Genomic DNA, 26,631 nt, shown 5'->3' on the forward strand with positions numbered 1-26,631 from the left:
TTTCAGCAAACCTAGAGTAAAAGGGTGAAATTTTTTGCTTTTCCAAGAAAAAGTCTCTTTCATAGAGATGTTTTATTTCAATGTTCAATGCATAATACTGGCCTAGCAACTGACACATAGATAATATATTAAATAGAAGTATCAAACTCTTAGATTTAGAGGTAGGAGTTGGGAGATGGGGGTTGAAAGAGAGAGAAAGAGAAAAGAGGAAGGGGAAAGACGGGGGGGAGGGAGGAAGATTAAACAAATGGATGCTACTATAGAATGGGTGGTGTTGTGAAATGGAATAAATAGATAAAGAAAATCAGCAGCAATTGTAGAAATAAATAACTCCCTACTTTTCTTTATTTGATGGTGCTGAAATTCAACTAAACATATGTAAAATCAATATACAGTCTGTTCCAACCAGACTACCCTGTGAAGCAAGGGCTTTCTTTGTCTCCCAGCTTCCTATTATGCATGATAATTGCATCTATAGAAACCTATTAAGTAAAGAGAGAAAAAGGTGAGATTATTTTCAGAGAAAAGTAACTGATCCAACATGTTGGATGTAGATAGGGAAAAAAGTCAAATTTGTTCAGTCATGTTTCTGATTTGATCAAAAGGGCACATAATATAGTTCTGGCAAGAATTAAGGACCTATTTGTCTCACCAGATCACCTGGAGCTCTGCTCACACTGACATTTATATAGAATTGAAATGGGATGGTATAAATAAGAAGACTGTTTCACCGAAATTCAGGCTCCCTCAACTTTGGGGCAACCTTGGGAGGTTCCCCCTCTGAAAGAGTTTCCCAAATAAAACTATGTAGCAGAGAAATAAAATATCTGAATTTTCAACCTCCACCCACTCCACCCTTGCTAGTCTCAGTTAAATAGTTCTTATAGACTCAAAATCTGAGGTGGAAAGGATGTCAGAAGCCATTCAATTTATCTACCTGAGTATACAAGAATCACCAACATCCTCAGCAAGTGCTCACCTGCCTCCCAGAAACCTCCCCACTGTGGCCCTATTTCTGCCCTCTAGAGACAAACAGAACACATTCACTCCTCTTTCAGAAGACAACCTTTCAAATTCTTGACAGCAGCAATTGTATCCCCTTTAAGTGATCTTTTCCCCACTGGAATCATCATTTATAATGGCATCCAGTTCCTTCACCATTTGGATTTCCTTCCATGAACTGACTCCAACTTATCAATGTCCTTCTTAAATGCTCAGGGTATAGGATCAAGTCCCAGCTCTGCCATTTACTAAGCATGTAACGTTCAACAAGTCACCTCATCTCTTGAGTATCAGTTTCTCCATCTGCAGAAATGATAATGTTTGCTCACAGGTGGACATTCATAATGACCACTTGCAAATGTGAAAGTTATGAGATTCCCTGAAAAAAATTATAATTTCATTTATCTTACTTATAATTTCATCACAACACTGGGCACTTAGTCCAGTGTGTGTGTGTGTGTGTGTGAGAGAGAGAGAGAGAGAGAGAGAGAGAGAGAGAGAGAGAGAGAGAGAGAGAGAGAGAGAGAGAAAGAGAGAGACAGAGAGACAGAGAGACAGAGAGACAGAGAGACAGAGAGAGAGATTCAAGCTATTAAAGTTAAAAACTCCACTATCAATTTAGGTACTACACACACACACACACACACACACACACACACACACATACATGCTTAGTTTTCTTGAGTACATACAGCAAGCTGACAGTGTAAAAAGCAGGGTGAATTACTTTTTAAAAACTGTACCATTTTTTTTAATGACCCCAAGCTTCTCCCTGAAACAAAATTCCATTTTTAACACTAATGTTCTTCCCATGATATTATACTGCTGCAAGTTATATAATATCATAAACTCTAAAGATGTGAAGATGAGAATTACTCAAGGGGCAATGAAGGAGCACATGGAGGGCATGAGCAGGCTGTAACACACTACAATTATATGCGATACATGGTGTAAAGGAAGATTTCAGAAAAATGTATAACCAGAAAAAAGTGATGGGCAGGGCAGAGGAGGATAACCTATGGGCAGCCTATATAGCTCCATTTGTATCCACATAATAGGAAAAAATATGTGATAGGCCCCCATTTCATTGAGTGGGCTCTTTCTGGCAAATTTATGGGAGGACAAAATATATGGACAAAATTCATATGGCATGATTAACAGTGGGAGAGTTCTTATTAGCATTATTGGATGCAATACTTGTATTGATGAGATCACAAACCCAGACATGCTAGAGTTCTGTTTTACTACCCATCTCATAGGTGTAAAATAAGCATTATAAATGCAAAACAGCATAAAAATGATAGCCATTATTTTATTATTAAAAATGTTATCGTGCTCTTGAATAATATTAACATTATTAGATCAAGAGGCAGCATAGTATAATTAATAGAAAGTTAGCATCAGAGTTGAGAGCACCATCATCCATGTCCTGCTTCTGCCAAGTACGAGTAGTGCAACCTTGGACAAATCTTTTGATCTTTGAGTGTTCTAGGCAACCTCTCTAAGATTATAACTTTCAGAGAAGGTTATTTACCTACATTTGTAATGATTTGGTAATTGGTAGTTCCATACCAAGCTCTATGCTTATGAAATCTCAAATTCAGTCCAAAAGTATTAGATGATTATTAGGTAGTCCAGTGACTCAGTGGATAAAGTGCTAAGCCTAGAGTCAGGAGGACTTGAGTTCAAATCCGACTTCAGATACTTGCTATCTATGTGACCCTAGGCAAGTCACCTCACTCTGTTTGCCTCAGTTTTCTCATGAGCTAGAAATGAGCTAGAATGAGCTAGAAATGAGCTAGAAAAAGAAATAGCAAAGCACTCCAGTATCCTTGCCAAGAAAACTACAAATGGGGTCACAAGAGTTGGACACTACTGCAAAATGACTGAATAGCAACTATTATTATTATTGTGAAGAAGAGGATGAAATTAGATGAAGAGAATAAAGGACAGTTAGGTTTTTTAGATTTATAGGTTTCTACAAAGTGAGAAACCTTAACAATAGAATATCTGCAGTTTGGAAAGAATTTTCTATGGCAAGAGATTAGCTATTGAGAAATGCCAATCTAGTACCTCTCTACTGAAAGTTTTAACAGACCCTTTATAGTGATTAAGAACAGGAGTGTCATGCCACTCAGCCCAAGCAAACCCATCCCTCATAAAAGAGAAGCAGAGTTAAGACAGTTTCAGATTAAACCGAAGCCTCTGTTTAGACATGGACTCCCATCTCTATGGTTTGTCTGTACCCCAAATTCTGGTGCTATGTAACAAGGCTTGGTACAGACAAAAATGCTTCTGGAATGATTACATATACAACTCACTCTCCAAACCAGCTTCTGAAAGGGTTTGGTAGACCAGAAGAACACAATAAAAGAAGGGAAATACCTTGGTGCCCCAGACCACCACAGCCATCCTCTGCAGGGCACAACCACCCTACCTGGCCTTACTGTCCTCCAACATTATGCTCTAATGAAGAGGAAAGGGTTCAGAAGAAATTTAGTTGTTGTGACATGCTCAATACCCCCAATCCCTTGAGTGTTCTCTGGCCTCAGACCTTGGACAGCTCATCAACACAACTGGAATCCAAGCCAACCCTGGAGAACATAAAGAGTACAGGGACAGTGCAAGTGCAGGAGCAAAGGAAAAAGACTCTCAGGAACTTCCAAACCCAGGGACTAAGCTGTGCTTCTGTGCTGGTGTCCTGCCTTTCTCTCTTCTCTCTCTTCCCACTGGCAGTATCTGTAGAGACTCTGTCTAGCACGAGCTGGCAGGGAATTTCTCCATGCTATGATGAAGCAAGCAGGCCAACTGAGTAGCAAGGGGATACAACAGATAGAGAGCTGGGACTGGAATCAGGAAGACATGAGTTTAATTATGGCCTCAGATATTGACTTTGTAACCCTGGGCAAGTCATTTAACCTCTATCTGGCTCAGTTTCCTCAGTTGTAAAATGGAGAGAATAATAACACCCACCTGGTAGTGTTGTTCTGATGCTATAGCAACTTGTCTGGAACATAGTAGGTACATAAGAAACCCCTATTACCTTCTCCCCCTATTATTAGGCAGACCTGAAGCCATTCTCAGAGCCATTAACTCAGAGCTTCTCCCTCATTTTTCCCTACAGCTAAACTGCCCTATCTTCCTTGCTGTGCTAACATTCTTGGCCTTCTTGTGCATAATCATTCCGTAAAAATGATTCTCTCTTTTCATATGCATACACCAACAAATCTGAGCATTGTTTCTTCTATTTAAGTATCCTGGCTGAATACAGCATCAGTACAGAACTGAAATATTGGTGCATTCATCTAGTAAAATATCCCTGCTCATTTCTACCTCCTCACACCAGCTGCTTCACCTTCCCCACTGTGCGAAAAAAGGGACTTATTATGCCCAACTCACCAGGCTGTTCCACCTATGAAATTTTGGGGAAATTAGCCTGAAGGTCTGTGAAAAGTCAAACTGGCAAATGAAGGAAAGCCCAGGAAAAGGCATAATGAGGCAGCTGCACAAAATCAGAAGCAGTACCAAGAAGGGAATCGAGCTCTCTCTCATTCATTCTAATTGTAGCCTCTCTTTGAAATTCTCTGTAAGCATAGTCTGCTCCAAGTATATGCCCTCTGCTTCCCATCATAAAGTACTATAGGTCAACTCCCATGGCTGTTACTATCTTTGCCACTCTGCATATTTCATGATATTGGGGAAAATTGTTTGGGCCCTATGGGACCCAACTGGAACCCAACCCAACTCTGGGGAACATAAAGAGCCCAAGGACAACTCAAGTGCAGGGTGCTAATATCAGGGTGCTTAACCTGGGGTCTGTAAACATTGATGGACTGATGGATGCATAGATAGATAGATACATACATACATAGACTATTCTAATACAATTGGTTTCCTTTGTACTATGTATTTTATCCACTGAAAAATATTATGAGTAAGCCTCACCAGATACAAAAGGTTAAAAACTCAGGCTTAGTATGTTCTTGATCTTTTGAGTTGATGGAGTCGATCTTTTGCTGTCTGAGAGAGAGTAGCATTGTTTCCATTTATGTTTGTTAATAAGTACCTTGTTGAAAGAAGCCCCAACTCATGATGCTCCAAAAGAGTCAAATTCAATAAATAACACCACTAAGATCATAGAGTAGCATTTCAGGAGAACACTGAGTTCATAAGTAATGTGTCCCTTTTATTATCACATGAAATTTATATACATAGTAATAGTTCTTGTTATAGTAATCCTATAAAGACCTTACTATTTAGTCAAAGACATTGAAAGCTAGGTGACACAGTGGGTAAAGTGCCTTCCTAGAGCCAAGAGAAACAGAGTTCAAATCCGACCTCAGACACTTACTAGCTGAGGGTCTCTGGAAGTCACTTAACCCAGTTTGCCTCAGTTTCCTCACCTTTAATATGAACTGGGGAAGGAAATGGCAAATCACTCTAGTATCTTTGTCAAGAAAACCCCAAATGAGGTCACAAAGAGTCAGACATAACTAACTGACTAAACAAAAGCAAAAACTGATAAATTGGAGAATATCCAAAGATGGCATGCCAGCACAAGGAATGGGAACTGATGAGGACTGCTTGAAGGCAATAGAGTTTATCTTAGAGAAGACATTTATCAACAAGCTTTTATGAAGTACCTACTATGTGTCAGGTACTGTGTTGGCACTGGAAATACACATACTCTTATGTGGGACATAAAAGTGATCTTCAAGTTTTTGTCAAGCTACATCATGTAGCAAAGGGATTACACTTGGTCTTTCTTTCCATAAATAAGACATGACCAAGAGAAATCAATGGAAGTTGTAGAGAAGACTTCATTTTCTCTGGCTGTTCCTTATGCCTGGAAAGCTCTCCCTTCTCTATTCTAACTCCTGACCTCCCTGGCTTCCTTTAAGTCCCAACTTAAATCCCACCTTCTGCATGAAGCTTTAATTCCAAAGTCTTCCTCCTGTTACTGATTTCCTATTTATCCTTGCTTTGTATATATTTGTTTTCACGTTGTCTCCTCCAACAGCAAGGTCTGTGTTTTGCCTCTTTTTTTGTATCCACAGAGCTTCCTTAGCACCAAGCCTGGAACATAATGGGGGCTTAATAAATATTTGTCTATTGATTGACATGTAATGAAAAACTTCCTACCCGTTATGCCTCTCCAAAAGTGGAATGGCTTCCTAGGAAGCTAGTAGGTTCCTCTTCACTGGAGGTCTTCCACCAGAGTCCTAATGTCCACTTAATAATATAACAGACGGTGCTGTTCTTGTAAACGTTGACCAACTTTCTCTCCAAATATCCATATGACATACTTTTAAGTTCAACCTCCATCATTCACATTTTCTCCATCACTTTCTTAAGTCTAAATGATCACCAGAATAATAAACCAAGCCCTGATACACAGTATTTGCTTATTTTCAGAATGTTCAGAGCTCATGTTGAAAATGTAATAATCAGTTATTCCAAGCCAGTTTGAGCTGGCTCCAGCAGACTTTTATACGGCACTTTAAGGTTTGTAAGATGCTTTCAGACTATTATCTCATTTATCCTCACAGTAACCCTAACAGGTAGGTGTTATTACTATTCACATTTTGTAGATAAGGAAACTGAAGCAGACAGCAATCAAGTGACTTGCCCAAGATCACATAGCTAGGAAGTGTCAGGCTAGATTTGAACTCACTTCTTTCTAACTCCAGGCCCAGCATTCTATCCACTTCACCACACTGCTGACGTTTGTTAAGGATTTTGTAAAGTGGACTTCTATGGAGGGATGAGTTGGATTTGATGGCTTCTAAGGACCTAACTCTGAGACTCTGTGATTCGTGCCCTTACAGGGAAGCATTTAGGACGCTGGAATAATAAAAGCAACTTGTAATTATAAGTAGCACTTCATGGTTGAGAAAGTGTCTTTCCCATAAGCTTGTGAGGTAGGTAATATAAGTATCGCTGCCCCTATTTTACATCTAGAGAAACTGAGGCTCAAAACCAAAGATTATAGAGGTCAAGGGTTATGCACAGGTACCAGGTGTCTAAGCTGCAATCTAAACTAGCTCCTAATTCCAAACCCACTGCGAGCTGCCTTGAACAATATTTACTGTTTCGCTCTTAACTTTCCATTGCTCTCAGTGACAAATCAATAGCAGATTAGAGGCTCCAACCAAGGTTGTTCCCTAGCTTCTAGGCAAATTTTATTTCAGTCTTTGAATCAAAGGAGTGAAAGCGACCTTGAGTGATCATCTACTCCACCCCCTTGCGCATGAATATCTAAGTCATCGTAGAGAGATGCCATCTATCTCTTATGGCTGATGTCCAAGAAAGGAGACTCCGGCATAGCCTCCCTCCACATTCTATTATAGAGTTTTGGAGCACTGACAGGTATAGATTCATTGTCTTATGTTTGTTTTTAGAGAAGACACATGGAAACCCCTACTTGCAAATAATAATAAAAAAAATCCCCTGCTTATTTAACCCCATTTCCATCCCTCATTTAGTCCTCTACAAATATGAAGAGCACACCTAGCCTCATTTTATGCTTCACTGTGCAAAGCTATATCTGTGACTGTGTCTATCAAAGCATCTTCTATGATATTAACACATGTGTGAACAATATCTTGTTGGGGGGAGGTCTTTTAGGTTGAAATTTGCTCTGTCAACTTTTTAAAATAGCCAACAATCAACAGAGTGAGATCTTATGTACTCCACAATTTTCAGGCAATTCTTTTACTGTGTTCTACTGCAGAAAAATCATTTGTAAAAGCCTCTGTGTTCACTTTTCATATTTTCATCAGATACGTTTGTTACTTCTGATCTCACCTCCCCACTCCTTCCAGCCAAGGAGTTCAGGTCTTTCCCATTGTTTCAAATAATAATTATTATAAACATAATTGTAATAATAGCCAACATTTATTAAGCAATTATTCTATGCCAGGCACTGTGCTAAGGCACTTTACAATATTATCTCATTTAATCCTCACAACCCTGAGAAGGTGGGTGCTTTATTATTCCCAATTTACAGAAACTGAAGCAAACAGATTAAGTGACTTGCCCAGGGTCACATAGCTAGTGAGTATCTGAGGCCAGATCCAAACTCAGGAATTCCTGATTCCAGGTCTAGTGTTCTATCCAACCTACCTGCCCCTAAAAAAAAATCCTCACTTGACTACCATCTTCTCAAGGTGTCATTCCATATATCACCCCTTCCTGTTATAGCCAAAACCCTGAGTATGGGAGAGAGGGAGAAGGGAGGGAATTTACTGTTACGGAACACTTTTAATTGCCCCAAGTTGTTCCCTAAAATACATACACACACACACACACACACACACACACACACCATCTTTTTAACATCCATATTCTTTTGATGGAGCCTTATGACTGCAAAGGGTTAGATGTATGACCAGATCTGTAGGGCACAGAGAGATGCATGATGAGCAAAAGCAGGTTGTGGCATATGACAAATGGTGTCCTTTGTAAAAAGAAGTGGAATAAAGGATAGTAGCTAGGAAATATATAGCTGGGAAAGGAGGTAAATCAGTCATGAAAGAAAAATGAGGTATAACAGATAGACAGGCTAAGTACTGCCGTTACCTATGGAATGAGTATGATTGCAAAGCAGTGGGAAAAGCCCTAACTTTGTGATCAGAGAACCCTGGATTCAAATTCCATCTCTTAACCTTGCTATGTGAACTCAGATAAGTCACTTAGTCATTTTGCCTTCCTGGTACCCAGTTTCCTCAGTAAAATGAGGGATTGGATTAGATAGACTTTGAAGTGTCTTCCATCTTTACATCTGTAATTAATGGCATGAATGGTGGAAGAGAGAGACAGACAGAGACAGGGAAGGAAGGAAGGAAGGAAGGAAGGAAGGAAGGAAGGAAGGAAGGAAGGAAGGAAGGAAGGAAGGAAGGAAGGAAGGAAGGAAGGAAGGAAGGAAAGAAGAAAAGAAGGGACGGAGGGAGGGACAAAGAGAGAGGGAGGGAAGAAGAAAGGGATGGAAGGTAAGGGAGGGAGGGAGGAAGGAAAAAAGGAAGAGGAAAGAGAAAGAGGCCTTCAGTGAATTAGGTAGATATTCATTGAAACTTTTGGGAAAATATTGACATGAGAAGGTACAGTTATGATCTACCCTGTGGAGATGTAAGGGGTATCCACAATGAAACTGAGAACAAGTGATCACACTCTTACCCTAGCAGGAATCTTGGATATTCTTGAATACAGTTTTCAAGTCATTCTTTTCTTTTTTCTGGCTCCACACCCACCACCAGTTTGGGAGTCTCTGTATAAAAAAAGGTCAGGACCAGGAGTCAGAGGCCCTGAACTCTGGCTCCAGCTGTACCTCTGATGATCAGTGTGACCTTGGACATTGAAGCTCCCTGGTCTGCAAAGAAAGGGGAGTGATCTAGACTAGTTCACTCTACTCTAGTGACTAGATAATCTCTAAGGTCCTAGCGAGTTGCAAAATTCTTCACATCTGATTGTTATTTCTTCTACCTTCTTCATAGGACCTCCTCTTGATCCTTTTAATTCTCTCTTCAGACTACCCCCCATGTTCAGTTGTTTTATAGAAGAGTGTATGTGTTGTTACTAACATGGATAGGGACTGAACCTGTGATTTCATTGATATAGGGAACTCCTGGTGGAGAAATGCCCTCTACTAATGCTACTCGGCCCTTTTGTCATCTTGGCTGCACAGAGTCCTGTTGGGCTCAGCACTAAGCCCAAGATTCTACAGCCAGTATATGCAATAAGTGGGACTTGAACCCAGGTCTTGATAGTTTTAAACCCAGCTTGTTATGTACTGGGTACCATAGATACCTCTTGTGTTGCGAAGAACCAAAGTAAGTAGAAGATAACTGCCCTACCTTTGACTGACTTCCATAAATTAGGATGACAGTTTAATCATGAAGTTAGGTGTCTTTTGGAATGGCTAGGTGGCACCATAGGGTGCAGAGCACCTGGCCTAGTGTCAGGCAGACTCATCTTTATGAGTTCAAATCTGGCCTCAGACACTGTGTGACGTTTAACAAATCATTTAACCCTGTTTGTCTCAGTTTCCTCATCTGCAAAATGAATTGCAAAAGGAAATGGCAAATCACTCCAGTATCTTTGCCAAGAAAACTCCATATGGGATCACAAAGAATTGGACATGACTGAAAAACAACTGATCAGCTACAGGTGTCTATAATGGAAAACAATGGATTAACAAATGAACAAAATGCTTTCTTGATTCAGCATTTTGAGTTGGTAGACTCCAACTTCAGCGACTCAGTGGTGTGGAGATGACTTTGAGTTCTTAAATCTTTGGCTTCAAGTATGAGCTTCACTTTGGGTCCAGTGACAGACTTTGGTATGCAACAACTAGATTTAACTATCAGAAGATAAATTTCCCCAGCCATGGCTCTTCATAGGACAACATGGTACAATAGCTAAAGCATTATAGTTGAAGTCATGAAAGCACAGATTCAAATGCCACCTCAGGCACTTATGAGCTGAGCGACCCTAGGCAAGTCAACCTCTCTAGCCCTGAGGCTGGTTCCTCATCTTTATAAGGAGTGAATCAGACTAGATGACCTCAATGGACTCCTACACTTCTGTACCTGTGATCCTATGGTCATCTCCTAAAACATAGCAGGTTTTACATTTGAAGTACTCATTGGTAATCCCTTTTCAATATTGTTGAAATGATCTACTCTCCTGTTTAAGATAACTCAAGGGAGAGGGAGGAATGATAAATTCACTTGCCCTATAGATGCAGATTTTAGTTATTTGTAGGGATACTCGCTTGTGTCTACACAAATGTTCAGAATTCATTGTTTGACATTTCAAGGGCAATTGATCCTGCTGAGATAGATTGGAAATGAATGTGTAGTGTCTCTTCAACTTACAGAACATTTAGGTTCACTCACTTGAAAAAAAGCTACCTCTTCCAACCTATTATTTACAGGCAGACTGGCTAAAGGAAAATGAATGGCACTATCTCCCAATCTAGAAAGTCAAACCAGGGTAGGGTTGAGATGCCAACAAATATAGAATGGCCCATTACAGGGCCTGGCATAGCACCATGCCAAATACTTTCCTGACAAATGTTTGGGTTTTGTTGATGACTTTCAAAGAATGATGATAGCGGTGCCCTGGCACTGCTGGTGGCATTCTGAACAATTTTTCGTGATCTGAACAAATATTCAGCAGCTCTGAAATGAGTGCCTCTGAATGTTAGGACACCACTCTGAGGTCCATCAATTTCAAATAGATTTGGGGGTGTGCCTTTGCAAAACTCTATGAATTGCACCTGTTTTTGTTGCTGTCCAAAAACTCAATAATAAACACAGAGTACTAGCAATGTGGTGGTTATGGGGTCAATTTCATTCTTCCAGTGCTTCACTTAATTCCCAAGTGGGGTAATTCGAATGGGAGTTGGTACTCAGAATTTCTTTTTAAGTTGAATTATCCATAAGGATAACCATAAGTCTCATTGTTTAAGAAGGGAATAAAAAAATATAAGACTTTTTTGTGACTTGCCACCTAGAACCCTTTAAATGTGATGAAAATAACAGATGTACTTGGAGTCAAGAAAGACTTTCTTTTGAATCCCAGCTCCAACATTTATTAATCCTGTGACCTTCAGTGAGTCACTTAAATTTTCTGACCATCAGTTTCTTCATCTTTAAAATGGGAGTTACAGAGAAGCTGTAGAGTTTGTCTTAGAGAAAGTGATGTTTGAAACCTTGTGATGGTACAAAAATATGAACTATTAGTATTACTTCTCTAAGAAGTAATACACAAAGACCTAAACCAAAAAAACAGAAATTTTCCTACCTACTTCTCATTCCATAGAGAACAACACTCTTTAGAATCATGGTGATTTTTCTTACATATCTCACATATCAGACATTAATTGAACAGGAGAGGAAACAAGTATACTGTGGTGGAAGGATAATTTGGAGGCTGAGGCCTTGGCTTGGTGACAATAATATTTATACTACTGACCTCATATAGCCATTGTAGAGAACAACAAATAAATGCGATCTCAATCTGGAGAGATATTCTGAGAATGGTAATTGTTCTCTGGAAGACATCAAAGAAACAAGTTACAGGAAGGCTATCAGAACCTATATGTGCTTGAGTTTTCATCCAAGATGGACAGTCAAAGGGAATACTTATCCTGGTCAAAAGGAGTACTAATTACTAAGAGATAGAAACTAGATAAGCAGTAGACTATGTCAAAAACCCAACAGAGGAAGAGGGGGTTCATTTAAAATCAAGATATCAAAGATTACAGATTTTGAGGCAATAAGCATCATAGCCATAGCCATAAGCCATAAGGTAAAGGCTAAAAATTTGAATGATTAGGAATTCAAAATAACTTCTAAACCTTAGTATATTCAACACCTAAAGACTCAAGCAGCTTATAGCACAGTCCACTACATAAGGTTTCCCCCAGGGATTCACACACGACATTGGGAAATAAAAATACAGACACACAGCAAGACTGGGAATAAGCCTCTACTATGTTTCAGGCCCTGTGCTAAGCAATCCACAAATTTTATCTCATTTGATCCTCGCAATAACCCTGTGAGGGAGGTGCTGTTATTATTCCCATTTTACTGATGAGGAAACTGAGTCAGGCAGAAATCAAGTGACTTGCCTATGGTCACACATCTAGGAAGTGTCAGATCATTTTTGAACTTAGTTCTTCCTGGGTTAGGAAAAACCTTCCAGGTAATTCCCAACATTCCCATGCTCCTCCACATAGAGGCTTTATCTGGTCCTACTTCTCTTCATTAGAAGAAGTATCAACTTCCAAAGCTTGGCTTCTTTCTGCTTTATTGTTGCTTCCAGAGAACTGCAAAGAGAGAGAGAAGCTTCTGTCCTAATTCAGCACCTTAGAAGCAGAAATCAGTCTTCCTGTACTGCAACTCAATTGCCCTGACTGCCTGTGTTAACAATAACAGTGCTACCAGACAAGAGATGGTACTGGGACAGAGAGTTTTTAGGTGCATCATGGACAGGTTTTCTGTGAGCAAACCCCAAAGACTTCAGGGTAGAGACACCTGAAGCCAAGATGGAAGGATGCAGGGAGCCTGACGTGTTATGGTTGCCATAATTTTCTACTCATTGATTCCTAGGGCTTTCCACAACAAATAGCATTAGATTCAGAAGTTTCAGCCTGAGAAGCTGACTAATTTAGTGGTGAATGGCCTACCAAAATAGAAATAAAGAAAAACTAGCAATTAAAGTTGTAATTACTCTTGTGAGAATTATTTTTATTTTTTATTTATATTATTATAATATCAATTATTATTATTATTTATTATTTGCATTCCTCCTGCAAATTTTGGTTAACTAAAAGTTTGTTTTAATATTAACCTCATTTGAACAAAAGCTGTCCCATGGGAGGTAAAATTTTACTTAAGAGCTTTAAGCATTCTTGAGATAAGAAGCTAGAGGAAGAATCTCAACTCCCTTGACTCTGGTGACATATAAATCCTCCTCAGTATGTTTCTTTGCGACTCTTCTAAATGTAGTTTAATTTGTAGCTTGACTTGATTTACCTATAGTTTGTTTGACAAAGTTTGTTTTCTTAGGGGATGTATGAGATTATGACTGTTTAACTCAGTTTGTTCAACTTTTATGACCTTGAAAGAAGTATGGGATTGTGGGTCTGTTTTTACCTTTCATGGCCTAAGAGGAATATACAAGATTGCTTATGTAAGTGAATTACCTCTCTATCATTCCAATGCAATTTTTTCTATAAGAAGACTTGTCAGAGTCTCCAGAATGGTTCAGGTTTTCTCTGAGGCCAGTATGTGTGCTTGAACATCATAATAAAGTCTAGGTTTCTACTACTATAATTTCTGCATGGTGGTAAATATATATTTGGCAGCAGTTACCCACCACACAAACTCAGAGAGAAAATATTTCTCCCTTAACACTAATTTCTTATTGTCATTTATTTAGGCACCAAACATTTATTAGGCACCTACTACATACAAAGCACTGTGCTAGGCAAGAAAAAAGTTTCCCAGGGTAGCTAGATGGCACAGCAAATAGAGCACCGGCCCTGGGGTCAGGAGGACCTGAGTTCAAATCCAGCCTCAGACACTTAATACTTATTAGCTGTGTGACCTTGGGCAAGTCACTGAACCCTGATTGCCTTGCCTTCTATCCTCCAAAAAAAATTTTCCTAAAATAAGGTTCCTGTCTTCAGTGCTCCCAATGAATCAACTAAGACCAATAAAGTTCACCTGTACCTTGCAATATTACAGAAATAATTTAGGCAAAATTGACACATAAAGCTTTTTGTAACCTGGCTCCATCCCACTCGTCCAGTGTTATTAGATATTATTCCCATTCACACTCTTGACAGTCTAACCATATCGACCTCCTTACTGTAGAGTTGACAAACTCGGATAGAAACAGGGTCACTAAAGCATGCTCAAGGATCCCTGCTGGCTGGATACCTTGTGTTTGTCCTTCACTGCTGAAGAAGACCATGCCATCAGAGAAATAATGACATGACTTGCACTTGACTTCATTTTGAGTGAGAGAGGACTGTGCAGAGCCATCTGAATCCAGAGACCAGATATTCATCAGGATGACTGGAGATGACTCAGGATGCACTGAGTACTTTGCAGGTACTCACTTAGAGTGAGACAACGCCCATTCATTGAATAGGACTGTTTAAGCAGTAGTCAGGGCATGGCCCCTTTAATAAGGCCAAGAAAAAGAAAGACATTAGGCTGGGCAACAGTTACTATTGATAATCACTCTAAAGGTAGGCGGGTCCAGCAAAGAGAGCCTTTAGACAGGGGTCAGGGCAGAGTCATTTGGAAAGAATTCAATTTACAGATTCAAGCAGTCTTCCAGTCAAGGGACGAAAAAAATGAACTGCTAACACTAACATAGCAGGCAGAGCCTCCTTAGGAAACTTGCAACCTAATGGGGGTGATGCTAAAGCTTATATAGGAAAACTTACTGCATTACGTGCCAGCTATGCTCATGGAGGGGAGGGCAGGGGAGGAAGAAACAAAATTAGGTACAAAGGTACTCTAAAAAAAAAAAGAAAAAAAGATTTACCTCTGAAAAAATATCTTGGTTGTAAAGAGACTGAGCTCCTTGAAGTAGAGACTAACTTTTTAACCTTTCTTTGTATCTCCAACACTTTGAACAGTGATTAGCACACAGTAGGTATTGCATAAGTACAGAAACTAAGGAAATGTAACTTTTTAAAATAAAATTCTCATATTCAAGATATATAAAGAGCTATTTCTTAATAGATAAGTTGTCAAAGGTTATGAAGAGGAATTTTACAAAAGAAGAAATACAAATGATCAATAACCACATTAAAATATTCCAAATTATTAATAATTGGGAAAATGCAAACTAAAACAATTCTGAGGTTCTACCTAATATTCCTAAGAAAGGTAAAGATGGCAAAAGAAAAAAAATGACCAACATTAGAGGAGTTATAGGAAAACAGGAGAACTAATGCATTGTTCATGAAGCTGACTTGGTCCAGCCATTGTGGAAAGCAATTTCGAACTTTGCCCTAAAAGTTACAACACTATATACACACCTTACTCCAGCTATACAACTGGTATACCTAAACAACAAAGATGTCAAAGAAAAAGGAAAAGAAACCATGCACATCCACGATATCCATCTATCCATACATGCATACACAATGCATACCTATATAACATGTGCGTATACATGTCTATGTATATGTGTGTTTATACACATCAACTCTTTTCATAGTAGACTAAAAGGGAAAATTAAGGGGATACCTATGTACTGAGGAATGGCTAAGCAAATTGTGCTATATGAATATAATAGACTTATTATCACATAAGAATAATAAAATAGTTTCAAAGGAAACCACAAAGACTTCTATGATCGGATACAGGTGAAGTGAGAAGAATTAGAACAATTTGTACAATGCCAATAATTATATAGGAAAAAAAACTAAGGAACACTTCAGAATTCTGTTTAATGAAATAATAAGCTAGGAGTGCAGAAAACTGAAAACATACCATACTACTCACCTCCTGCCAGAAACACATTGGACTTAAAATCCAGAATGAGACTTGCATTTTTGGATATGGTCAATGTGAGATTTTGTTGTGCTCAACTAAGTGCATATGTCCTAAAGATTTTTGTTTGCATTTTGTTTTTAATGTTCAGTGGGGGAGGAAGTAGAAGCATGAGAGAAAACTGTTTGCAAATATAAATGAAGATAAATATACATACATAGATAAGCATATATGTGTACATGTGCGTACATGCAGGTATACATGTGTATGCATGTAAACACATAACATATTGCCTTAGAAAAGCACATATTAACATTATCTACAGTCTATTGTATTTTTCATTATTTTGTCAGATATTTCACATTTGCATTTTAATCTACTTCAGGCCATATTCAGGACTGTTCTGATGGATTTGATACCTCCGCCGTACATGGTACATCATTCTTTTTCTCTTCTCCCAAACCTTAGCACCTGCTAAGCCCCTTGTCTCGCACTCATTCCCTCCTCGCATCCACCATTTAGAATATGTAGTGTCCTAGGGCTTTTGCTCAGTTCAAGCCTACCTTCTATATAAAACCTTTCCTGATTCTCAGTTGTTCTTGCACTACCCCTTGATCACCTTAGATACATGTTATATATACTTACATGCTGTCCCCCCGGTAGAACATGAGCTCCTTGAGAGTGGGGAATATTTCAGGTTTGCCTTTGTATCTCCAGTGCCTGGCACTGTGCCTGGCTAGCACATAGTAAGTCCTTAATAAATGTGTGTTGATTGATTAATGGAGGAGGAGGAGGAAGAAGAGGAGGGGATAAGTGTAATACACATAATGTTTGTTACTTTCCGAAATGTACAGGAGGTTATGGGGAAAATAAGACATTTTAAACCTGTGTTCTCTAAACCCTTTCGAAACACTATCTGATTAAAAAAAAGCACATATGTCCCCTACATGTTTTTTATAAATTATATGATTATCATTGTACCAATAATTATGTACATTATAAAACAAAAAGAAAAATAGAAATGAAAAGGAAATATTAATTTTGAACCTCAAGTGGATGAGGAACCACTGAAGTTAATTGAGTAGGGGAGTGACTGACAGCTACATGGAAGACAGTTTGGAAATGAGATTTGAAGCAGGGAGATTAATTAGGATGTTACTACAGTGATCCAGTGAGAGATGATGAGGGCCTCAGTCAGGGAAGTAACTCTATAAGTGGAGAACAGGGGACAGATGTGGGAGATTATTGTGGTGGTAGAAAAAACAAAATCAGACAATTAAGCAAATATGTGGATTGAAGGAGGAGTTGAGGATTGCACCAAGCTTCTGACCTGGGTGACTGGAAGGAAGGTATATCTTTGACAGAAAGAGATAATTCAGATGAGGGGCAGGTTTGCTCAGAAAAATAATGTATTTGATGCAGATCACAGTCTATGCATACCTGTTCATTCTGTGCTATTCTTTCTCTCACATACATAAAGGCGAAATTAAATATAGGTGATTGTGGGGTGTGTTTTACTAGCTAGCACCTGGTAGTGGAAAGTTCAGTGTTTGCGTATCTATGGCAGACAAGTGGGGATAGGGTGGGGTGAGGGTGAATTTTGCCATTGCAATCATTAAAGATTCTTGGGTCTTAGGTTACATATACTCTGAGAGTTTCAAGTCCAGTGGAGTGAGGGGAGACCAGTAGTAGGAATAAACAGATTTGGGGGAGAAGATTCTAATAAACAGATGGGGTCATATAATTATGTGGGAGACCTGTCCACAATTGATTGTCATGGGTGGTATGAAACCCATCACCCCACCCTCCACTAGATTGATAACATAATCCTTGGAGTCATGTCATGCCCTACCCCCAAGAACATCAGTGCCCACTTTGGAGAGCATTATTTTAGATGACAAAAGATTTATTTTATTTATTTTTAATATCATCCTCTATGGGTATGCCAAAATGTATTTGAATGAAATTAATCAAAGACCATTTATTAAGCTCCTGCTATGTACCAGGTACTCTGCTAAGCACTGGAGATACAAATATGTATGATTTATTAAAATACAAATCAAGCACATGCCAATCATGTGAAAATATTATTAACTCTATTTCTAAGAAGTTGCCTAAGCCGGGCCATCACTCACATATTAGAAGGAAATGTTTATGCAGGCAGCTGGTAATGAGAATGGATTACTTAGATCATTACTGTGTGACTTTTTTTTTAATATCCATATGTTGGTCTCCAGGTAGATTGATGCTTTTTGAATCCAGAAACTTTCAGCAAAGCCTACAATTTTAAGTTTGGTGCCTGCCTCAAACTTCTGATTCAAACTTGGATAAATTCCTTTTAGGGTAATGATCCCTAAATAAGGAAATGAGAGGCCAGTATATTCCACAGGAACTAAGTACCTGAAAGTAGAAGTGAGTCTTTCAGGGTTTAAAAAGAAGGCACTTTTTAAAACATATGGACAAAGGGGACTCAGAGAATAGGGCTATAAATAAGAGAAAGGAACAGATAGAAGAAGTAAATGCCATGTTTTTGCCTTGAAAGTGAGTCTGAGACTAAAAAATAACTACACTTGAAGCGTAGTGCTTATGGAACATGTTAAAACTATTAGGGAGGATATAGGTAGTGATGGACATATAATACTGGCAGAACTAGCATAGGGCAAAGGACAACAGCAAACATTAACCGTGGAGTCTGCTGTTGTGCATCTTTATCATTTTCTTGAAGAATGGGATAAACAGAAGGGACCCAATCTTTGCGCCATATAGAAAGTTTGGGGACCTTTATTCAGGCTATGGACCACCTCTTCACGTAAAGCTTTCTCTGAGATTTTCTGAGGTCAGGAACTCTTAACTTTTTTTCTTGTCTCACAAATCTCTTTGGCTGATTGGTAAAGCCTAGAGATCCCCTAAAATAAAAGAGTTTTACAAAGAAACTCAATTATACTGAAATATAGTTGTCAAAATCTTAAAAAGAACCTCTGTCCTAGGTGCTAGAAGATCAAACTAGATTCAGTCTTCGGCAAGAAATCTCTTGACAGACATATAGGAAATCCAGTGTGGAGTCAAGCTAGATGCCAGGGGAGGGAATGGATAAAATGGTTAGAGTGCTGCAACAGTCCCACATTCTTTTAGATGGAACATACAAATTGTATCATGACTATTTGTAGCTCCTAAAAGATCCTAGAGTTTCAGTTTTGGTTTTGTTTCATTTTTTTAACCTAAGCAAAGAGTGTCTGGCTTGGCCCAACTCCAGTTATTATTTGTATTATTTGTCTTCATTCCAGCTGCAATTCCAGGTGGGGATTGTATTCTCTACCTGTCATGAATGCAAATGTCTGCATGAGAGAAGGAGTGGGACAGAAGTATATTGGGCAGAAAGTGGAGTAAGCACCTCAGAGCTGGACTCTACGGCACAAAGATTTGGCCTCCAAAGAGACCAATTTGAGGATGAGTCATTTAACTGCCTCTCTGAACCTCTTCCAGGATCAAAAAGTACCTGGAAAGGCTATTAAGAAAGATGCAATGATTGCTGTGGAGTAATGTGCCATTACATTGGCCATGGTTGCTCAGCTAGGAATCTCAAAGCTCTCAAAATTAGGCAGTATTTGAATCATTGAATTCTATGGTCTTGTCCTTCCAAGGCAGCTAAGTCATCAAGGCTAATAGAGTTCTCAACCTAGAGTGAAGAAGACCAGAGTTTAAATTCAGTCTCAGATACTTACTAACTGTATGACCCTGGACAAGTCACTTCTATTTGCCTTAGTTTCTTCATCGGTAAAATGGGGATAATAATAACACCTACCTGCCAAAGTTGTGGTTGTCAAATAAGATATTTATAAAATATTTAACATGGTGCCTGGTACATAGCAGGCATTTCATAAATGCTTATTTCCTTACTACCTCCATTCTGCGGAAGGAGATGTTTAAACTACCCCAGGCAAGGAGAAGGTCTTCTTTAAAATTGTCTTTTTAATGGATGGAATAAAGTGATAAAATGCAGGAAGAGTCATTTTGCAGGATATTGGCAGAGATTTCTGCCTACTCAGCAACCTCTGCATAACAATCCAGGGCTGATTATAACACCAAGGATCATTCGCTGGGCAGGCTAGCTGCCTTCCTCCCATTCCCACCCTCCTCTTGTCAGAAATATGGCTCTCCCAGAACTGTTTAAGAATGAATTTCTTGGCTCATCAAGGCACTAATTGCAAATTGATCTGTGGCAGGTAGTTACTCCCCCACTCATCAAGCAGTGTGTAATAATTTCTACTAGAAAGGCAGAATGATCATACAGGAAGAGGACTAGGCTGGGAGTCAGGAGAGACAGGTTCAAATACCAAGCAAGCCTGTGACTTGCTAAGTGAAGGACCATGGGCAATTCACTCAACCTCCTTGCACCTCAGTTTCCTCATCTGTAAAATGAGGCATCATACAACCTACAAAACCTACCTCAGAGATTTGTGAGGATCAAACAAAGTGCAGAGCACTTTGCAAACAGTAAATCATAATATTAGCATCAGGTCTTATAACCAGTTTAATATGCTGATTTTCATGTATTTCATTACTGAGATGTGTTCTCTAATTGATGACTGACTGGTCAACTATTTCTAAGTTCCTGGAATATGTTGACCTTGCTTATGATGTTAGATTAGAGGCTTTGATTTTCTTTGATCTCAAAGCCTGAAACATGGTGCTATAGTTATCAGCAATAGCAACCTACCCTTTCCTGCTGTTGTGACTCATTTATTCTCACCACCAGGTACCAACAGTGCAGATGTGAAGGAAAACCGCAACGTTGGCAACTTGGAGGCGAAGCCACTGCCATCCAGTGACCCCTCAAGAGGAGGTCCATCCAGCATCAAGAGGAAAAGACCCTTAGAGGAAGGGAACAGTGGCCATTTCTGCAAACTCCAACTCATCTGGAAGAAACTCTCATGGTCGGTGACACCAAAGAATGCCCTGGTCCAACTCCATGAACTGAAACCAGGTTTACAGTACAAAATGGTTTCTCAGACGGGACCAGTCCATGCTCCCGTCTTTGCAGTAGCTGTTGAAGTTAATGGATTTACCTTTGAAGGCACAGGACCCACAAAAAAGAAAGCCAAAATGAGGGCAGCTGAGTTAGCCCTGAAGTCTTTTGTCCAGTTTCCCAATGCATGCCAAGCACACTTTGCCATGGGGAATGGCATCAGCCCATCTACAGACTTTACCTCTGACCAGGCTGATTTCCCAGATACTCTCTTCAAAGAGTTTGAACCATCCCCTCCAACTGATAACTTTTCCAGCTGCCATCCCGTTAACACTGAATTGCTCTCAACAGCTTACCGACAGGGGAGATTACTCTACCACAGGCTGGACTTGATGAGCCATGCAAACCCCAAGTCCAAGTCAGCCTTCCAGGGGGAGAGGGAAAAGAACCCAGTGGTGGTGCTGAATGAACTGCGCTCAGGGCTGAGATACATCTGCCTTTCTGAGACAGTGGAGAAGCAGCATGCCAAGAGCTTTGTGATGGCAGTGAGAGTGGATGGCAGGACATTTGAAGGCTCAGGACGTAGCAAGAAGCTGGCCAAGGGCCAAGCAGCCCAGGCTGCTCTGCAGGCTCTCTTTAACATTCGGCTGCCCAGCCACATTCCCAGCAGGAGTAAATGTAACCCTTTGCCACAGGTGAGAATTCTCAGGTAGCTGCCACCCAGGTGGAAGGATGCTAAGATGAATGTGAATTATTGTTGTTCTTGCTGTAATGGGGGACCAGGCAGACCACTCTCTTCCAATGACCGTAAGTAGTGTGTTACCGCCAAGCACGTCTTTTCCCGGAAAGCAAGGCTTCCTCCCAGGGCACAAAAGGCCCCTTTCTTCCCCCTCTGTCCTTATCATTAGGACCAATTTGCAGGCTTTTTGGTGAAAGGACAGTGTGAATGTGAAGAAAGGAGAGAGAATGTCAGTGCTCTAACTTGCCAGAGGTAATGAGGGAATTAATGAAGCCAGGTAATTTTTGTAATGATGCAACTGACTACAAGGGAAGATACTATAGTACAAGATAAAAGAGAGAAGGAAAGCTTGAGAGGGAGAATTCTTTTTTTCCCTTTTAGCAAAAAAAAAAAAAAAAAAAAAAAAAAGCTGTTTCTCTACAGGATAGGTCAGTATATACAGACAGATCATTAAATGCTTCTTTCTATTAATTTGTTTTCCAGGAATGTTTAAGTCACCAAGAAAGGCTAACTTTTTTTTAATCATGTTATGATTACAAGAGTTCTTTAGACAATAATACTGACTGAGTTTTCTAGCTAAGAAAGCATTTCAGAACAAGAAAGCAAAAGCAAAACATGAGGCGGTTGCTTCATTCTTTGATTCTGAATTCCATGTATTGCACATAAAAATCATATATAGTGTATGGCCTCAGTATTCCACCCCCTCTCCCTTTCCTGATGAATTTTGCCCCCCCTGGAAGCCAGGAATGGAGAGGGAAGAAGAGGTTAAAACAGATAGATTTAAGAAATACACAGGAAGGCAGACAACTGAATTGGGCCACTTGTTTTCCAAAGTCACCTTTTGGTTGTCTTTAGAGTGTCTTCCTAGCTGGTCTCTAATTTGTTCAATTAAGGATCTGTAGCCACCTAAAAATAAATGTATTTTCCAAACAGCAAGAGAGGTCTACTAAAAGTGGCAAGGAAAGGGAATTTAGAGATTGGGACTGGAACTGTGGTTTCATTAATGCTATGGGTGAAGATCTTTCTCTGTCAGTGTATGCTGGCTCCTTCTCTGCAGTTTATAAAACCAGAGAGCTGTCTAGAACACCAAAAGGCTCACGAAGTCAGCAGGCGTTAGTGGCAGGGCTTGAATCTCTCTGGTCCTAGTTCTAAAGCCAGCTCTCTCTCTCTCTCTCTCTCTCTCTCTCTCTCTCTCTCTCTCTCTCTCTCTCTCTCTCTCTCTCTCTCTCTCTCTGCCATCTTGTCCCCATGACCTCAGACATCCTTTTGTCAAACTTTCTCAATTTGTAGATGAGCAAACCAAGGCTGAATTCAAAAGAAGTGACTTGCCCAAAGTCACATTAGCAGTTAGTGTTATAGTATTTCTCTTAGAGGAAAATATTGCTTTTTTTCTACCTTTGTGCAATCACAACTCTATTTTGCAAAGACCAATAAGTTAAGAATTTTTTTTGCTTGTTCCTCATTAAGCAAAAGAAGACTCAAATATAGTGTCAGTAGTATAGCCACAGGCTTAGAACTAGATTTCACTTAGGGAGTTCACTATGGTAAATCAAATGCTCAGTGTATCACATAATGAATGCATGGTGCCACAGAAACACTTAGATTTGTTTTGTTTTCCCTCCCTCGGACCAGGAGAATTATATAATTGGTGTAGGAAGCCCCATTGAGCAAACTCCATCTGTCAATATCTATCAATGTGGAAAGGTATCTGTTATGAGACTTAGAGACTCAGGTAGTTGTCTGGGGCACTGAGAGGCTGCCCAAAGTCACATAGCCAGCATGTGTTTAGGTGGGTGTGTGTGTGTGTTCATCCTTCGTTGCCAAAGAAGACCATGCCATCAGAGAAATAACAACATGACTTGCACTTGACTTTGTTTTGAGTGAGGGAGGGCTGTGTAGGTCACCAGCCTCACTTCTCCTCCAGAGCCATCTGAATCCAGTGACCAGATATTCATCAGGATGACTAGAGATGACCCAGGATGAGGCAATTGGGGTTAAGTGACTTGCCCAAGGTCACACAGCTAGTGAGTGTCAAGTGTCTGAGGTGAGATTTGAACTTAGGTCCTCCTGACTCCTGCACTAGTGCTCTATCCACTGCACCACCTAGCTGCCCACTTAGGTGGGACTTGAACCCAGGTAAGGTCATCTATCTACTCAATCTATCTTGCTGCCTTTCCTGCCAAGCATTAATGGACAGATAGATACAAAGTAGCATCGTAGTCAATCAGCCAGTGAGTCAATAAATATCTGTTAAGTACTTAATTAATTTATTATGTGTGAGGCACTGTACTAAGCACTTGGGGTACAAAAAGAGACAAAGGACAGTCCCTGCCCTCTAGGGGATTACAATCTGGTGGGGAAAACAACATGCAAACAATTATGTACAACCAAGCTACATATAAGATAAATAGAAAAGAAGTAACAGAGAGAAAACACTAGAATTAAAAGGGTTTGGGAAAGATTTCCTATAGAAGGTGGGATTTTAGTTGGGACTTAAGGAAGCCAGAGCAGCCAGGAGGCAGAAATGAGGAAGAGTATCCTGCTCAGGGGAGATGGACAGAGAAGCTGCCCAAAGCTCAAAGGTATTGATGGCAAGGAAGTCACTGTCACTAGATTGAAGGATACATGTCAGGGAATAAACTGTAAGAAGGCTGGAAAGGTAAGGGAGACTACATTATAAAGGGCTTTGAATGCTAGACAGAAAATTTTGTATTTGATCTTGGAGGCAATGGGGGATACTAGAGTTTATTGAATAGTGGGGTACCATGGTCAAGCCTGCACTTTAGAAAAATCCCTTGGGCAGCTGAGTGGAGGACAGATTGCAGTGGGGAAAGAATGGAGGCTAACAGCGCCACCCACAGGCTATTACAATAGTCCAGGCATGAGTTGATGAAGGCCTGTACCAGAGCAGTGGTAATATGGGGGGAATGGAGGGAATGTTCAACAGATGCTGCAAAGGTGAAATTGACAGGTCTTGACAACAAATTGGATTGGGGAGGGGTTGGGGGGTGGCGGGCAGAGGGAGACATCGTCCAGGATGATACCTGTGTTAACATTCGGCTATGTTCCGAGCCCAGGGTACTAGAAGGATGATGGTGCCCTCAATAGTAATAGATACAAAAACCAGATCTCTCAATAGAGGCTGGATATTAGACTTTGTATGTTCAACATTATTGTATGTTTGTATGTTCAATGTCACACTTGAATATTTTCAATCCCAAACCCCTCCTACCTGAATTATTATTGATTTCTAGAGAATCCAAGGATAGCTTAGGATCAGGAAAAAATTGACAGCATACCTATTAGTAGATGTCACCTGAAACAATCATTGGTAGCATTGCACACAATCCCCTATGTGCCTATTGATTTTTTTCCCTTTTCCCTCTTTTTGTCATTCATTTCCTTTGTGCTCCAGTGTCCTTCTTCTGCTTTCCCACTTCTTTACTTTCCCCTCTCTTTTTCTTACTCCTGTCATCCTTCTCCATTGTCTGCAGCACAGACATATCCATGGCCCTCCACCAAAGTACTGCCTGACCTCACTGTTAGCACTGGGGACTACAGAGGTTGCTGACCTCTGGTCCATGAATTGTGCCCCTTAAATTGCCCTCTCCACTCAGGGATGAATTCCTTTCATTTTGCCACTGATCTTCGTTAACTTGGGTGAGCTAAATGAACCCTGGCCACTTCCTGGGAATTGACCGACCACCCTCCATCACCATCGGCAATTTTGGGACATGGTCCTTTCCTTTGGATTCTCAGATCTCCTCCCATCTAAGCTTCCTAAAATGGTCGGTGAGTTGTGTGCTAAGCTTCATCCACAACTGGCATTTTCTCTCTCCGAAGAGAAATGTCCCTGCTGCCTCTCTTGCTCTCTAGTTCTCCCAGTCCTCTCCTTCTCCTCTTCCCCACCCCACCCTGGCTGAGAGATGAAGGATGTCAGGGAATTCGGGCCACGGTGCCTTTTTCTTTCATGTTGTCAGCTCGAAGCTCTCACCATGAAGGAGCCGGGCACTGCTACTACTCTGTAATAGTCATTTGACCCCAGCATGCGGCACATCAGTTAAAGCCACCACCGCTAAATTATATTTTTCTGACAGTCCACTAACCACCCCGACTAGATGATGAAGGGCACATTGCACAGAGCGGGTGGCGAGCTATTCATCACGCCCACTGGCACCTCTGCCGCTCCAGAAGGCTCATTAACCTCCTCTCCGGCGTCCCCCTCACATGTACCCCTCGTTCTGCCCAGCTGGGTGCTGTGCTGGCCATGGCAATGGTAATCACAGCCAGTTGCTGCCACTAGTTTTACTGAATTGGTATCCTGCAGGGGAAATGGGGTTTTGGTTCAGACCTGAGTGGGGGAGAGGGGGGAGGAAATACTGCACTAGGAGTCAATTTAAAAGTCGGTTTATTTTTCCAGGCTCTTTTCTCCAATTTTTTGGACTCTGGCCATACAAAGTTTACTTCCTACTAACCCAAAGCTCTTATATCTACTGCCATGGACCTTGAGGTTGCAAGTCTTTCGCTGAAGTCCCAACTCCTTCCTTTTCCTTTCCTCAACGTGCAATCTAAGCCTCACAGGCTCAGCCAGGGTCACATCAGTAAAAGCTGAGAACTTTCCCCAAATGATAAAATCTCAGAGTTGGGGGAAGGAACCTCAGAAGTCATTAAGTCTAACCTGCAACTAACCAGAATTCTCTTCTACAACATCCTAGACAAAAAGCCATCCAAATTCTGCTTGAAGACCTCTAGAGACAAGTAGCTTGCCCCTTCCCTAAGCATTCTGCTTTGCTTTCACACATCTGCCATCATTAGGAATTTCTTGCTTAAAATGAGCTAAAATCTACCTGTCTGCAACTTCTACCCACTTCTGACTCTATATCTTGGAACTAATAAAAATG

The 26,631-nt window shown here is 40.3% G+C and overlaps 1 protein-coding gene across 2 annotated transcripts in view; it reads left to right on the plus strand.

Moving 5' to 3' along the window:
- Positions 1-26,631, plus strand: part of ADARB2 (adenosine deaminase RNA specific B2 (inactive)) — a 652,784-nt gene that overhangs the window by 442,075 nt on the left and 184,078 nt on the right. For both annotated transcript variants that reach the window (XM_072652049.1, XM_072652050.1), the window contains one exon: positions 20,782-21,686. In XM_072652049.1, coding sequence (XP_072508150.1) covers positions 20,782-21,686 — 905 coding nt within the window. The remainder of the gene's footprint in view (positions 1-20,781; positions 21,687-26,631) is intronic.

This window comes from Notamacropus eugenii, chromosome 3 (genome assembly GCF_028372415.1).
Source record: "Notamacropus eugenii isolate mMacEug1 chromosome 3, mMacEug1.pri_v2, whole genome shotgun sequence".
Taxonomy (NCBI): domain Eukaryota; kingdom Metazoa; phylum Chordata; class Mammalia; order Diprotodontia; family Macropodidae; genus Notamacropus; species Notamacropus eugenii.